The sequence below is a fragment of the Pseudoliparis swirei genome, chromosome 6, assembly GCF_029220125.1.
Source record: "Pseudoliparis swirei isolate HS2019 ecotype Mariana Trench chromosome 6, NWPU_hadal_v1, whole genome shotgun sequence".
NCBI classification, from domain to species: domain Eukaryota; kingdom Metazoa; phylum Chordata; class Actinopteri; order Perciformes; family Liparidae; genus Pseudoliparis; species Pseudoliparis swirei.
Genome location: NC_079393.1, coordinates 16700227 through 16715170, shown reverse-complemented (window position 1 = coordinate 16715170; position 14944 = coordinate 16700227). Strand labels below are relative to the sequence as shown.

The window sequence follows — 14944 nt, the reverse complement described above, 5'->3', positions numbered from 1 at the left end:
ACGAGACAGACAAACAACATGTGCTAATCCCTAGTTGTCATGGAAACCAAAACATACTCAACTAACCGACACCTGACCGATGGGCCGAGGGAAGTGAGGGCTCGGGGAGGAAGGTAGAAAGGAACAGGTAGAAAAACATTCATGTCAAATTTTCTAAATAGACAAATTATTATTATTTCTTGGCATTAATAAATATTTATGAAAATGTAAGGCATTCAGGTTCCAGACCAAGATTACCCCACTCAAATGTTCTGAGTCATCATGCTGCGTCAGCCTAAATCCAGCCAAAAGGTCAAACCATAAGAGTATCCGTGACCTTATCCAGCCCTCTGCCCCCCTGCCCCCCGCCCCATGTGGATGAACCTAAGCCATGTTCCACTACTGCCATCAGCACATGGGAAAACCTGCAGGATGAGCTCACGCAGGAACAGCCAGCATGGTACCACATGCCTAGGAGAGTGAGAGAGAGAGTGTGTGTGTGTGTGTGTGTGTGTGTGTGTCTGAGCGAGGCTTTCCGTCTACATGCATCTGTGTGATGCGCTTAGTATCAAGAGGGTGGTAATCTGTAAATCTGCTTTGCCTTGGGCAGGTGGTGTGAAACTTGGCAAGCAAGGCAGAAAGAGAGGGACAGGAAGAGAAAGAAGAACAGAGAGAGCGTGTAAATGACAGGGATGAGTGTGAAAGAAAAGGAGGAAAGTGAGAGTGAAAAGCTAGTTATGTAATATAAAATCAATCATCTGAAGAACAAGACGACACTTGCATGCAGATACACATGTGAACACACCCTGCATCCATGTGTCACGGAAAAAAACATTTAAAATAAGCACCATTGTCAACAATAAGTATCACAAATTGTATCACTTACTGCTCTATGCTATGAACCGTCAATGATGTCCACAAAAAATGTTGTCCACAGCATAAACATGAAGATTCAAAGTTCTAGTGGCATCTCTTAAGTATTTTGGGGGCACTTTGAGTTCCTGAACTAAACTAGGGGCATGGCAAACAGCATATTGTAAACGCCTTAGCCACAATGGCACCACAGTGGCTTTTTCATCTACACAATTCATTTTCTTGAATCTGACCACTTTAAATACTCAGTAGTGCTTCAAACATGTATTAATCCTCAGCGGAAACTGGTCCCCAATAAATGTATAATTCAGCCCTGTTTGACTAACATTTATGAAATACTATAGTGCCTATGTGATTTAAGAAATTACTTTGCCTTTATATATATATATACATATACACACACACAAGAATGTAATTACTACTAATGTACTGATATACTATGTATTTGTGACACTTTTAGAGGTTTACATCTTCAGTGGCAACACATGTGCTTGCAGCTGAGTAGCAGAGACAGGGAAGTCAGACAAGTACTGAAAGTCAAATGGTTGCATTGTTGGTTTCTCATGGGATGTGACAGTCTGACAAGTATAGAATAACACCAGTGTAGAATGATTCATTGCAATAGATGAGATAATATAAACAATGTACATCTATAGAGAAAATGTATGCATATTTTCTCCCATCTAAATATGTATGGTGCAGTATCTTTCTTTCAAGTCTATTATCCTGAAAAAATCTGTCACCAAAGACATCTTGAGGGCAAGTGGGAGCCAAAACATTCACGGGTATGCCGTTATCTGACAGCCAATAAAGTGCAGTGCAGCAGTAAAAGCCGACATCGTTATACTGCAGCCGCTGTGGATCTCCCCCCCGCTGCCCGACCAGCGCTCCTGGCATGACCCAGGCAAACAGAGAGCAAAGCCTGGGTGGGACTAGAGGGAAGAGGGATAGAAAATAACTCAGGCGGGCAGACAGAATGCGATGGACTGAGACAAAGCATGGAGGGGGCAAAGGAGGAAGAGGCAGCGAGCGGACAGAAGAGTGAGAGGAGGGAGGGAGGGAGGGAGAACGTGATGGTCCACGTGACGCTGGCTCAGGCACTGCAGGCTGTTACGTAAGTGCACCCCCTGCCCTGTCTTGTCATGGACTGAGCAGACTCCGCTTCTCTCCAATCCCTCACCCTGCAGCCGCTGCCCACTTTTTTTTCCCTTCCACTCACATGGCTCCTCACATGGCTGCCTCCCTCCCTCCCTCCCTCCATCTCTTTCTCTCACTCTCCTCCACCCACTCACTGCACCCCAGGGGAGCCACCAACCTCTGCTGCCTATGCTGTCACTCTGTCTCTCTCTCCCTCTGTTTTGTCTGTCTGCCTCTCCCTCTCTCATTATTTTCATCAATCGTTTTCTCCCACTCTCTCTCTCTCCTGTGCAGTGAGGCTGCAGCTCCACGCTCAGGGCTACAGGGATATGACAAAGAGAGGCCACAAATACATGCTTGAGCACACACACACATACACACCTACACAAACTGACATTTCACATATCGTTACCGCACTGTCTGAACTGATTTTTTTTTTTTTTAAGTGACTGTTTCTCCACTTTAAATTCCTCTTTAGAAACAAACAGCTCGGCTGACTGGCACAAAATGCAAACACAAAAAGGGAAAACAAAACTGACTCCTCAAGAAGCTGTAAGTGACACTGGATTGCAGATACTCTTGACAATATTACTAATGCAATTACACTAAAAGAGAGGCTAATGGAGCACACGTGCATTATGTTCCAACAAGTGATGTTGTGGTGCAACAATAAAAGCCTTTTAAACAGCATTGTCAGCCAAATAATAATCATGTTGCATCCAATCCAACATGTTCAGAGGACAGCAACACACACTTTCTCTCAGTTCACTCCAGGACAATGTTCAGTTTAGATGTAAGAAATTCTAAACAGCGATCGTTGTCTTGTTACTATAAAGTCTCGACTTGAGTGCTCATTTTGTGCTGTGCAAGTTGCAAAGCCCCCCCCCCCCCCTCACCACACAGCTGGAACAAACTCTATTAAACCTTTCAAAGGTGATTACAGACCTGGCTTTTCTGGCCTCTGCCCTAACCCTCCACCCCCTCGGAGTGCACAAATACACAACACCTCCTTCAGTGTCCTCTACCAACTCTTGTCATTCACGCTCCAGGCCTCTGGCTGAGCAGCAGGATATGCCCCCACGCCCCATACTCGCTGCAGTATTGATTTGTTTGTTTGGTGCATGCCCCCCCCCCCTCCCTCTCCTCTTACTCCTCCTCCTACTCCTCATTCCCTTACTGCCTCCCACCTATTCTCCCTCTTGGCAAGTGTGTCCTCAAGTGCCTTCCTGTCTTATGCAACATAGAAAGACTCGCAGCATACTGATGAAGGAGAGTCTGGGCTCGGGGCCGACAGACCTAGGAGAAAATAAGCACTACACCGCACTGCTGATGGGAGTACAGCATGGCTGGCTTTTGAAGATTGGGCTTCATCCATAGAAAATGTTAATTTTTGTATGCAATTGCGAAATTGGGAGAAACTAATAGAATTTGCTCGGGAATTCTGAAAATGTACTTATAAAAAAAGGGAGAAATAACGTAATTAAAACCATATTGATTCTTTTGACAGTCTCCCCATGCAGGGTCAAGTACTCACAGCCTCCTGAAAGCATTCCTTCTTGTCCATCATCTCTCTGAGTGTTTGCAGGATCTTGATACACAGCTTCTCCTCTTTGTCCATCAGCTTCTTGGTGTGTTTGATCAGTCTGACAGAATGAAAAGAGAGGGACTGTATCAAAGACATATTTTATTGATCACCACAGATGAAATCACCTTTTCTGCTCTCCAGGGAGGTCAGAGAGCAGAGTAACAGTACCCCCGGAGGTTTGATTTATCACTTTTTATATAATATATGTTAACTTGAGTAGTCCTCTGATCAGAGAGAAGACATTTTTCCTTCCATATTATGTAAATAAAAATGCCTCTGTATATATGATTCAGGCTTACAAACATGAGCGATGTGCTCTTTGTTTCTTCCGCAGGTTGTGTGACTTACTTGGACATGAAAGCTCCACTCTCACAGCGTAGCCGACATGCCTCTGGAAACAGCAGCTCTGGGCTATGAAGAACATCCACCAGCACGGAAAACTCCGCCTGAACCTTCGGACTGAACTGCTCCTCCAGAAGGGACACGACCCCCTGCACATCAGACAGACTCACATAAGGGCTCAATAAAATGCTCTCCTCATTCTATCAAAAATAACTTGAAGCATATCCCTTATACACTTCTACATTGAGACACTCCTGTGTTCTCTTTAGCGACATTAGCAGCACATCTTTAGGGATTGTAGTTCACCACTTTGGCCCACACTGAAATATCTCAACAATTGTTTGCTGGATTGCCATTAAGGTTTGTGCACATTGCATTGGTACCTAGATACCCACAAACAAATTTCCCCCTGGAGATGAATAATGTAGCTATCTATCTCTCCATCTATCTCTATATCCATCTATGTGACCTAGTAACTTGATGTTTTCTCTATTGTCATTACGAGGTTGACAATTTAAGTTGTTATGGGAAATGTTAATATCGGATGGATTGACATACAATTTGGTCTTTGCATCCATGTCTTCCTCAAGATGATCGTCATAACTTAATGATCCTGAACTTTATATCGAGCACCACCATGAGGTCAACATGTAAATTGTCCAACACACTCTGCTGTGCCTTTGTGAAGTCTCAGTGTGGCTGTAGACTCCGTCTCGTTTATATAAAAAAAAAAATAAAAATAAAAAAAAGTGCACCTGGAGCTTCTCAATGATGTTCTTGTAGTCGGGGCCACCCAGATTCTCCTTGCGGGGTCGTATGCGGGCAGAGCTCCTCCAGTCCTTGGCTGCTCGCTGCACCATGTTGCTGTGGACCTTCAGGGACAAAGTGTTGACCTGACTGTCCAGGTCCACTGGGATGGCTATGGCCCGTGCCTTAGCTGGGGAAGAACGTTGGTAGGATTTTGTTTACAAAATAAACACAATAAATAATGTATTATTACAACACTTAATAGCGATTAGCATTTTATTCAATATTTCAATGGACAGCAGTGTAGCAACACTCACCAACGTCAGCCAGCGCTTTGATACAGCTCTCTATATTAGCCTTCTGAGCCGCGTTGATCCAGGTGCAGTTGTAGATCCTGAAAGAAGACTGAAGCAGCTTGATGAAGACAGACTGGTTTGTCTGTGTAATGGGGGCAGGGGGGGGGGGAGCAAGAGAGAGAGGGTGAAGAAGCAGAGATTATTGTTTATTTTTAAAGTGCCATGAGTGTAGAGTAAGAGAGATAATCCTGATGGGAACACTTCAATAATGTGTCTGATCGGAGACATTAGTGCAGACTTCTGCGTAAAACACCTTAAGCAGCTGCTCGACGTACACAAATGTCTGCAATGAGACAAGAAGGTCCCAGGTGATAATAATTTTACAGCAAATTAGCTGTAAATTGGGAAAGGATTTGGACATGCCACAAATGAGCCTCCCTGTGCGGGCACATTTCACCTGCTTGACAGGAGGTGAAAAACAGTACCTGCAGGTTGGAGTGGTTGACAGAGAAAGGTGAGCTGAAGAATCCCTTGACAATGGCCATCACTGTCTCTGTCACATACTTCTCCAGGGCCAAATCTGCATGGTTACGGTCTGTGGTTGAGTTGCACACCTTAAATACAAAAACAACAGAGTACATTTTTGAACAAGCTCATCCTCACATCACGCCTCTACCTTGTTCTCTGCACATGCAGTGAGTGAATGAATTGAGAAAATGAGTACGCCTAAATGTATCCATGACACAAACAACGCCTCATTAGAAAGGTTTCACTCTGACAGAGCCTTACACTGGACATGTCCACCAGGAAGTTGTCAAAGAGCTTCCAGATATGGTTGGAGGTGTAGATCTCCTTCATTTCCACCTCGGTGTCCACGTAGCAGTGATTCACAAAGTTCACATAAGCAGTTTTGACCTGAGGGAATACAAACAATAAGATGCCTGATTAGTTTCAGATAAAGAAGTTAAACAATGTACCCAAAGACGGAACAATACAAATTAACCACTGATAACTTGTCCAGCCTTACCTCTGGTATACAGTGGACATCAGTGACAACTTTGACAATGTCGTCCAGCGGTAGCAGAGAGTTGCATTTCAGCTCGGTGTAGACGTTCTTGCCCTCGGTGCAGGCAGCCAGTAGCTCCACCAGCGTGTTGTGGTAGGCCAGAGCTCCATCCTCATCCGTCCGCTCTCGCTCGGAGCCCATCATCTGCAGCAACACTGAGAACGAGGAGCGGTCGTTGTAGAACACCAGCACGTCTTCGCCTCCGTTCACCAGCTGGACACACAGACAAACAGAGGGTTTTCAGTTATACGAACTAATGAACACAACTTACAAACGCTTTCATTCACAAACATTTGAGATCTCACCTCGGTCATGACTTTGTCCTGACATTTCTTCACATACTTCCCATCTGCTTTCACAATGGTTTGCAGGAACTTGAGGTACAGAACGTGCCTTCCGTGTGTTTCAATGCAGTGGACAAAGTGATGGACCACACGGTCGCTGATCTCATGGCACAGCTGGTAGTTGTTCATAAAGATGTGATGCATCGTCTCAGCTTCAAGCAACTGGATGAATAGAGATGTGATTCAGTCGTTTAGAGGAGGATTGTCTTCATAACACTATATTGATTTATTTGTATAACAGGAAAAGAAACAAAGACAACTGTTCTTGAGAATACAATATTAAAACATATCAGTCTCCTGCTGTCAGGCTGCTGTTGTTTTGCACCATATCCAACAACAACAACGTAAATGTAGAGTACGGTCAATATACCCCTGGAGTGAGGAAGAGGTTCAATTGTTTATGGAGCAGAACTTGGTTCTGGTGATTTCCTCTGCAGAAGTTTTGCAGGAACGTGTGTGCCAGGGTCATGACTACATTCATCTTCTCATCACTCTGTGCAAATAAAAGGAAAGATTATAAGACAGAATGTAAGAAAGCGCGACTTCAAGAAACAATGATATGCAAAGATTTCAGAGGTAACATCAAGTATAACGCATCATTTATTTGGCTGTTACTCACCTTCTCAAAGGGGATCTGCAGCAGGTCCAGTACCACTGTATGGGCCCCCATGTTCTTCAGTAGCCTCTGCTGCTGCACACGACTCTTCTTACTCGGATAACATAGCTTGCCGAGTCTCAGTAGGATCTAAATATCAGACACACACACACACACACACACACACACACACACACATTACATTTGCAGAAAAGAAAAAAAAGAATAACCTGGATATAGAGACATGGAACTCACCTCCTTGACGATGGTGTAGTTGTTTGCTTTGTTGCAGTCAATTTGAGGTTTGTTATCTCCATCCTCTACTGGGCTCAGGACAACCTCCTGACAACACACATACATGAAGAAAAGCCTTCAGTAAATACACTCAAGTAATAATTTACATTTAATTCATTTGATGTACTTGTATGTTAAACAGTACAATTGTCCGAGGTTTATGCCACAGTTAACTGAAGCTCCACAATTCTTATGTGTTCACTCCAGACGGTTCACCTTTGTCTCCCCCTGTCTCTAACTACCAGTGAGGGGAGAAGTCCCTGCACTGATCATTATTATTGCCATCGCTGCAATGATTTTTAAAAAAAAGATAAATTCAATGATAAAAAAACAAAGACAGCAGCTGAATGACTGATTGGAGGTTTAAGATACATATAGGGACTTCCTGTGGAGGAATAAATATTACACACAAAAATGTAATGCTTTGCTTTTTGAGGCTAGATAGCATTGAATGATGGTACAGCACCTCGATGTTTTGTTCTTTGACCTGCCTGACCCCCAGATCTTCGCTGCTGTAGACTCCACTTTTCTCCACCCACAGCTCGGACTTCTCAACAGTCAGACGGAGCTGGTCCAGGTCGGCTTTGATCTGCTTGTAGTTGTCAACATCCTGCTCAGACACTAATAACTGGACCTGAAAAACACACAGACACACTTGATGAGAAATAAACCAGACAGAGATATTAAAAAGAACACGGTGTGAGAGCATATCTCTGGCATGAAGTCTTGCTACCTGTTTGAAGGCCTGCAGGACCTCGGCTCTCTGGCTGAAGTGTTTAAAGATGAGCTGCAGCGAGCCGGACACCAGTGGGGGGTAATCTTGCATGATGAGATGGATCAGAACCCTCAAAAAAGTCCTGCCCCCCTCATCGTCCAGCTCCACTGCACTTAATTCTGAGCTGAAATCACAAAAAAGCTTTGATAGGCAGACTCATTATTACCAAAGAGACTAAGGAACAAACAAGGTCTTTCAAAAACAATCAATTTATACTTTTAATAAATTTCTCTGTGTGAATGTTTGTATCCAAGCACAGCTTCACCTACCCCCCTGCAAACATGCTCTCTGCTTTGGTTGCAATCTCATCTATGTCTGGTTCCGGAGCTGGAGACAGAAGAAAGTGATCAACAGCACAATAAACACCTTATTTAGAATGTAAAAATAATATTTTTGTATTTGGATTAAGAGAAAATAAATTTGCACTTGTTATTAGGATGAAATCAGTCGCAGAGGCGGAGGTGTCAGTTATGGTCTTGTCCCCAAACTCTTTCTTGTAGATGGACAACAGATATGTGATCCTATAATCTAACCTCACACTGAGGATGAACTGACAGGGGAACAAACAAAAAATAGAATTTCTAAAGAATGCCAAATTTCACTAGAGATTACCTTAAGTACGTACAGTGGGTGTTGCTTACTTGCAGGATCTCAATGATCTTCAGTTTGGTGTCCATCACCATGACATCCTCATTATCCGGCAGGAAGTGTCCTCTCCCGTAGCGCAGGGATGGAGAGGTGTCAGGGAGGCTGTGCGGCACACCCCGACTCATCATAATCTGAGTCATCATTTCGCCAACTCCGTGGATCGTACGCAGGACATTGTTGCCTAAAGGAAACATTCATCTTCACACATTTTGCATTATATGTGTGTGTGTGTGTGTAAAGCCTATTATTTACATCTATTTAAATTGTTGACATGTTTCAGCTCAAGCCTGTGAAACTTTGACTGTGTGTATCATAATGCTGAAACAAGTGCCCAGAACAAAAATAAATCTGCAGTTATCGTTTCCAGTCCATTAAACCTCAACACTCTTTTTATTTACAACTTTGTCCAGCTTTATTTTTCATTTTGACTAGCAGATTTATTTTGTATTACCTGTAGAAGTCTTTGACCTCAAAAGTATAGGTCTTTATTCCTGTAACTTCATATTGCAGTTCCACTGTCACACAGGACTTTATCAGGTTAAAAAAACAAGTTGAATACTAAACCCAAACGCTTTCATCCATAGCCTTGCTCCTGCATACATTTGTTAACTGGTTTCATATTTTCGATCTACAAATGAGAGGACATTGGTCATAATTTAAAACAGTCGTGTTTTTTTATTTTTTTATTAGGAAACTGCCTTCTTCCCCGTTTAATTATATTAGTCCCTGAACTAAATTAAGTTTTACTACTAAGCTTTAAAAGTTCTAACTATAGTTAAAAGCGCCATGTAAACAAGTAAAACTTAGTTGACCAACTCAATGAAATCATGCCCTTGAGCACTGACCAGTCTCTGGGCTCTTGTCGAGCTTGTTCATGAAGGTCAGTGGGTGCTGGACAATATCCAGGATGGCCAACAGAGTGCGTGTGAGGCGCAGTAGCTCACTGAAGCTATAGAAACCAAAGTACACCAGGTTACGAGCCAGATTCACCACCTGGAGGAAATAAAGTCAATCATCGTAAGGACAAAAAAAAAAAAAAAAGGCATTTACAATGGCACAGAAAAGCACATACATGAAGCACAATTTCAGACTGAAAAAGCCTCATTCATTTGTTTATTTTACCTCGAGCGTGAGTTCATTCTTGTGTTTATCTCCAAATGGAAAAGGCTGGCTGACCACATCTTTAAGATATTCTTCAACAAACTCCATGGTGTGAGCAAACTTCCTCTTCATCTCTTCTCTTGACGTGTCGGTGGACTCGTACTCAAAACTTTGGGAAAGCACAGTCGCAACCTACATGTGGTGACTCGCAAAATATGGCTGCACGTAACACACATAATCTCACAGATGAAGACTCACTCATGGATGGTGATCTTGGAGGGGATCTCGGTCCAGAGGCGAGCATACCGTACAGGCACCACGGCCTCCTGTGGGTCACGGTCCACATGCAGGTGCAGCATGAGACGGCAGAAGGAGGCTCGGAGGTTGTAGGGCAGGCAGTCGTCAAACATGCAGCGCAGGATCAGATCCACAGGGAGCTGACAAGTGATCTGGTTGATGGCGAGGTACTGACGGTCCAGACACATTTTAGCAAAGAGGTTCAACTGATCCCTACAGAGGAGGCAAAGGACTTGTTTTTGTGTTTTTGTTTTCAGGGAGGGGAACATGCACTCTTGCTACGTTTGTTTTCCTGAAATAAGGTGTCGCACACGGGGGGACTAAAACCAACAATGCCACAGTCACCTGTAATAGGTGATGATGTCTACATCCATCTTGTGGTTGCCCTTGGCATCCTGGGCCAGGTGGCGAATGGATTTGCCGTGAGGCTCCTTGTGGCTGTCGATCCAGTAGAGCCAAACCTCCTCCTCCTCCACCTCCTCCAGCAGCAGCAGAGAGGACACCAGGGTGGTCTCTGTGTTCGGGATTAGTCTGGGGGGGGGGGGGGGAGGAAGTGTGACAAATAGCAGGTAGTAGAACAATTGCACACATTACATTTTGATGTAGAACTGCGGCTGATGAAATAATCTATTTCCCAAGGAGGAAGCAGCAAACACACACACACACACACTTTAGAGCGGACTGAAAGTGTGTGTTTCTACATGCTTAAAAATGAAGGATTGAAATGTGACAGGATCAAATTGGATGTTTTAAATATAGATACCACAGGGTGCGACTCACTTGGTCTGGATGAGGATATCTGCGTTGGTGGGGTTCAGCATAAATTTACAGATAAGCTCCTGTGTGACGGGGATTGCAGTCTTGTTGGACACACAGAGATCAGACAGATAATCCAGGAATCTAGAAGAGTAGCACAGGCATGAATCACCAAGTTTTATACATACTGTTCTAGCAAAGGAACACATGAACTGAAGTTTGTGTGTTCCTGCCTGTACATATCATCATATTGGATTGGATGATGCCGTGTCAGTGTAGAGTGCCAGTGTTTGCAACAAAAGTCTTGTTCGATATTTAATGAAATAGTTCCCCGGGGTCCTTCGGTGGTGCACATGTCTGACCTGGGCTCTCTGTTGCGCCTCAGCAGATTGACGAAGGTCTCAATCTCTCTGGCTGTGATGTGTTTTTCCAGCAGCTTGCGGTTGTTGTGCAGCAGGGCAGTGATCGTGTCCTCAGCAAGGATCTCATAGCCAATCTGAGACTGCATGATTGTGAACTTTTTGGCTATATATTCCTACGTGGCACAAAATACATATGGTCATAAAACCTTTTGATGAACTATGAGCAACCATTGTTACCCGTCATAACTGCAATTGATGAGTATAATGTAACAACGTCCAAGTGAGGTGATGCAATAGCTTAGTTTGCTTGATAAACATAAACTAAAATCTGAAATCCAATAAAAATGTTAAATGTAAAAAAGATCCAACTCGGAAATATGCAGCAATTTTACTAGATAACATTTCTTTAACACTTTTGCCAACTACGACATCAAGGAGTAGTCATGGCATAACACACTAAATGGCCCCATTCCTAAATATATATTTTTTTACAGCAGACAATTTGACTTTGATGACATTATGCAGGAGTAATAAATAATAATAAATAAATAGCATAGACCACTGTGTTTTATTCCTTATACATATTTGTTTTTCATTGCTTTAGTTTTTATTTAAAATATTAAATGAGATCACACAATCAAAGAGCACTACTACTTTCTTGATTAAGGACATCATTACAGCAGCTGTGGTCTGAAAGTCTGCCAGAATCTATACTGATATGCCATCTATCTACGGTTAAAGTACCCCACATCACCGTGATAACAGCATGTTATCGAGCCTGATGACAAACTCAATGAGTACTCTTAGACTGTAGAAGACAGAACATGCCTGGTTCTTGCGATAGTCCTGTTGGGAGTGGCGTAGCACCCTGTAGCAGAGTCTCAACATGTACTTGAAGTGAGCGTATCGTTGGTCTCCCAAATCCTCCAACTTGAGCATCGGACCGTCACCCTTATCTGTGAATGGAGCCTTCAGGATGCCAAAGATCTGGAGCAACAGAAACCCACACACAAGGATGAAGAACCAACCAAGCATCTACCAACTGTAACAGGGAGATACTTTAATGAATACACTTCTTGAGGCCAATCAGTGATTGTAAAATATAACACCAATGGCAATACCACACAATTTAAGATTTACACTGGACATCACTCGCAGTCCTGGACCCTTGTGTTAAAATTCTGAGCAATCCAAGTGTGTGTGTGTGTGTGTGTGTGCTGACCTGTGCAAGGATGTTCTGTTCCCTCATGAGTTTCTGCCTCTCTCGGTTGGGTGTGACTGTGACCACAGACAAAACATCCTGCCCGTTGTTTGGTACCATACAAACAAAGAAAACAAGGTCCTCCAGGAGCTTAGTCACAAACCTGAAAAATATATATGAAAGGCAAAAGATAACATGAACACATAAAACATGCACACCACCTTGTGTCACGTATGTGGCCATGCTCAAGCCTCTGTACCTCCTCTCATTCTGAGCGATGTTGCCGTACTGAAGCTTCCTCACAGTGGACTCCAGGACCTTGCTGGCATCATTGGCAAAGTCCAAGTCTCTGACCTCCGACAGGGGAACAGATACGATGGCGAAAGCTTCTTTGTCCTCTTTAGTGGGACAAGTGCCAATCTATAATGACAGCCAACATGAATGTCTAAATAATGCATTCGTGTGTGTGGTGTGTGTGTGTGTGTGTGTGTGTACCTTGAGCATCACCGGACGTTCCTCCTCTGCATCGATGGGGACGTTGGTGCTCGTCACCCAGGTGTTGGTACACAGGTGCCGTAATCTCACATAAGAGTTTCTAAGGAAGTATGAGACAAGATATTTACATATGAAATGGGATTTTTAGAAAAACTGCTCTGCGCTGTAAACTCTAGTGAAAAAAGCCCCCTGTGAAAACAGCTATAGCAGATGCAGCATTTTGTTGTTGTTGTTGTACTGCGAGTGGCTGACCTGGGCACGAGACAGTCGGCACGCTGCAGAGTGGTGGCATCCAGCTCAAACAGAGAGGCGATGTCATTCCCATGGGGAACAGAGACCAGGGTGAAAGCAATCTTCTCTGCTGCTTGATGCTTCCTCTTGGAGAACAAAGTATCCGTCTCATTCTGCAGCAAACACACACGATATATAAATTAGTGTATGCTGTCTAAAAGCTCATAAAACAAATAGTTAAGTTAAGGTAGATGTTCTACCGTCTCAACAATTGTTCAAATGTTAAGCCCCCAGCTATGTTTAGGCCTAGCGTAGCCAAACAAAAAAAAAGGCTGCATCTCATTCTCTCTGCAAAGTTTGACTTTGAAAAAGTGAAGCAGAACAAAGATAGAGGCTCGAGTACAGAGAGTCAGGCGAGGTCTCCAAAATGGACATTTTGGATTTTAATTTTCTCATGTACCAAACCATATATTTAAATTGTATGTTACTCATGGTGTTCAATATATCCAAATACAGCATTTTTCAGCTTTTGAAAAAGAATAATTTCCCAAAAAAAACAAGTATATATAAGATAAAGCGATTCATGTTGCTATCAGGCCTTTTCTATAGCACCCAGCTGAGGGTCGTTGGTTCATGAAACGTCTTGAGTGGGCGGAATTATGATAATCATACATTTATGATTATCATAAATATATTCACATTTAAAAAAAATATATTAATGGCAGACTGATTCTTGTAGCCCAGGCTCTGTTGTTTCATTTGATGTGCAACATTAATATATTATATATCTTGTCCTTGTTTTTTTATAGCAATAAAGTCCCCAGACCCCCTAGGGGGTCCAAGGATTCTAATATACAGTAAACAACAACACAGTCCATATTCAAGTAAGTACACAGGTGTGGCAACACTGTTGCAAGTCAACGGACGTTTCTTTAAACAGATACAAGCTGCAACTAATCATTTCCCCCCTCCAGCCCCCGATCTCAATTGAAAATGTTCTGCAAGTTGTGGACACAGATATCATTAGTTAAAGCCAACAGACAGATTTAGAATTACAAATAATTAGGTAGCTAGGGCGTATGTGAATGTAGGTTGCCAGATCTCGCAGGAGTGTGTTGCCGAGACAGAGAAGGGTCTCATACTAAAGTATATTTTATGTGATTAGTCAGTCGGAGGTAAATGTTAGTGCCAGAATTTTCTCAAGATATTGAAATGTGGGTCTTATTGTTTGTTCTGTAATCCGTTTTAAATTCATTAATTGTAATGATTGTTGGGTCTCTAAAATGTCAAACATAATTTTAAGTTTATTTTCAGAGCTGAAAGTGATAAACAGAAAATGCATTTGCAACATTTGTGACTACCGATCATTATTATTGATCTTATCAATCATCATATATGGATTTCAAACAGTTGGTTGGATGAAACAAGCAATAATGTCATGTTACCTATTTTCTAAAATTGTTATAGGCAAATCAATAGATCAGGTAAATAATCTGCAGACCAATAAATAATGATAGTAATGCGGAATAAAATCAGTTTTTTTTAATAATGACAATAACAGCACTCACAATGTATATCTTGATATATAGAAGTCTGCCTCAATCCAGGGAACTTGTTTGTTGACTATGACTGAATAGCTGAGCATAGATGTGTTTTGCATCAAGTTGTCATATCTCTTCCCACATAAACACTGATAAAGGAGCTCAACAGTTGATCAAATCTATAATTCAGGATGGACGGATGTGAGCCAAACTACACCTTCACAGCTTCTCGCACTAATGAGGTATCAACTGTAGCCGGGGAGCCATGACTTCTCCGTG

General features: G+C 42.7%; 1 protein-coding gene and 1 long non-coding RNA gene across 3 annotated transcripts in view; one reads left to right on the top strand and one right to left on the bottom strand.

Moving 5' to 3' along the window:
- The window catches only part of itpr2 (inositol 1,4,5-trisphosphate receptor, type 2), a 50331-nt gene that overhangs the window by 24342 nt on the left and 11045 nt on the right, over positions 1–14944 (bottom strand). For both annotated transcript variants that reach the window (XM_056415689.1, XM_056415690.1), the window contains exons 11-37: positions 13146–13297; positions 12894–12993; positions 12658–12818; positions 12420–12561; positions 12026–12184; positions 11198–11370; positions 10860–10979; positions 10425–10610; positions 10041–10292; positions 9804–9951; positions 9527–9674; positions 8675–8862; positions 8460–8583; positions 8303–8360; positions 7992–8157; positions 7725–7892; positions 7220–7306; positions 6989–7114; positions 6740–6862; positions 6331–6531; positions 5987–6238; positions 5749–5874; positions 5445–5573; positions 4981–5101; positions 4672–4853; positions 3923–4065; positions 3524–3632 (exon numbers count right to left, since the gene is read on the bottom strand). In XM_056415689.1, the coding sequence (XP_056271664.1) occupies positions 3524–3632; positions 3923–4065; positions 4672–4853; positions 4981–5101; positions 5445–5573; positions 5749–5874; positions 5987–6238; positions 6331–6531; positions 6740–6862; positions 6989–7114; positions 7220–7306; positions 7725–7892; positions 7992–8157; positions 8303–8360; positions 8460–8583; positions 8675–8862; positions 9527–9674; positions 9804–9951; positions 10041–10292; positions 10425–10610; positions 10860–10979; positions 11198–11370; positions 12026–12184; positions 12420–12561; positions 12658–12818; positions 12894–12993; positions 13146–13297 (4044 nt within the window). The remainder of the gene's footprint in view (positions 1–3523; positions 3633–3922; positions 4066–4671; positions 4854–4980; positions 5102–5444; positions 5574–5748; positions 5875–5986; positions 6239–6330; positions 6532–6739; positions 6863–6988; positions 7115–7219; positions 7307–7724; positions 7893–7991; positions 8158–8302; positions 8361–8459; positions 8584–8674; positions 8863–9526; positions 9675–9803; positions 9952–10040; positions 10293–10424; positions 10611–10859; positions 10980–11197; positions 11371–12025; positions 12185–12419; positions 12562–12657; positions 12819–12893; positions 12994–13145; positions 13298–14944) is intronic.
- On the top strand, positions 1924–4129 carry LOC130194654 (uncharacterized). Its single transcript, XR_008831926.1, has 2 exons — positions 1924–1966; positions 3909–4129. It is a non-coding gene; the product is annotated as an uncharacterized LOC130194654 (long non-coding RNA).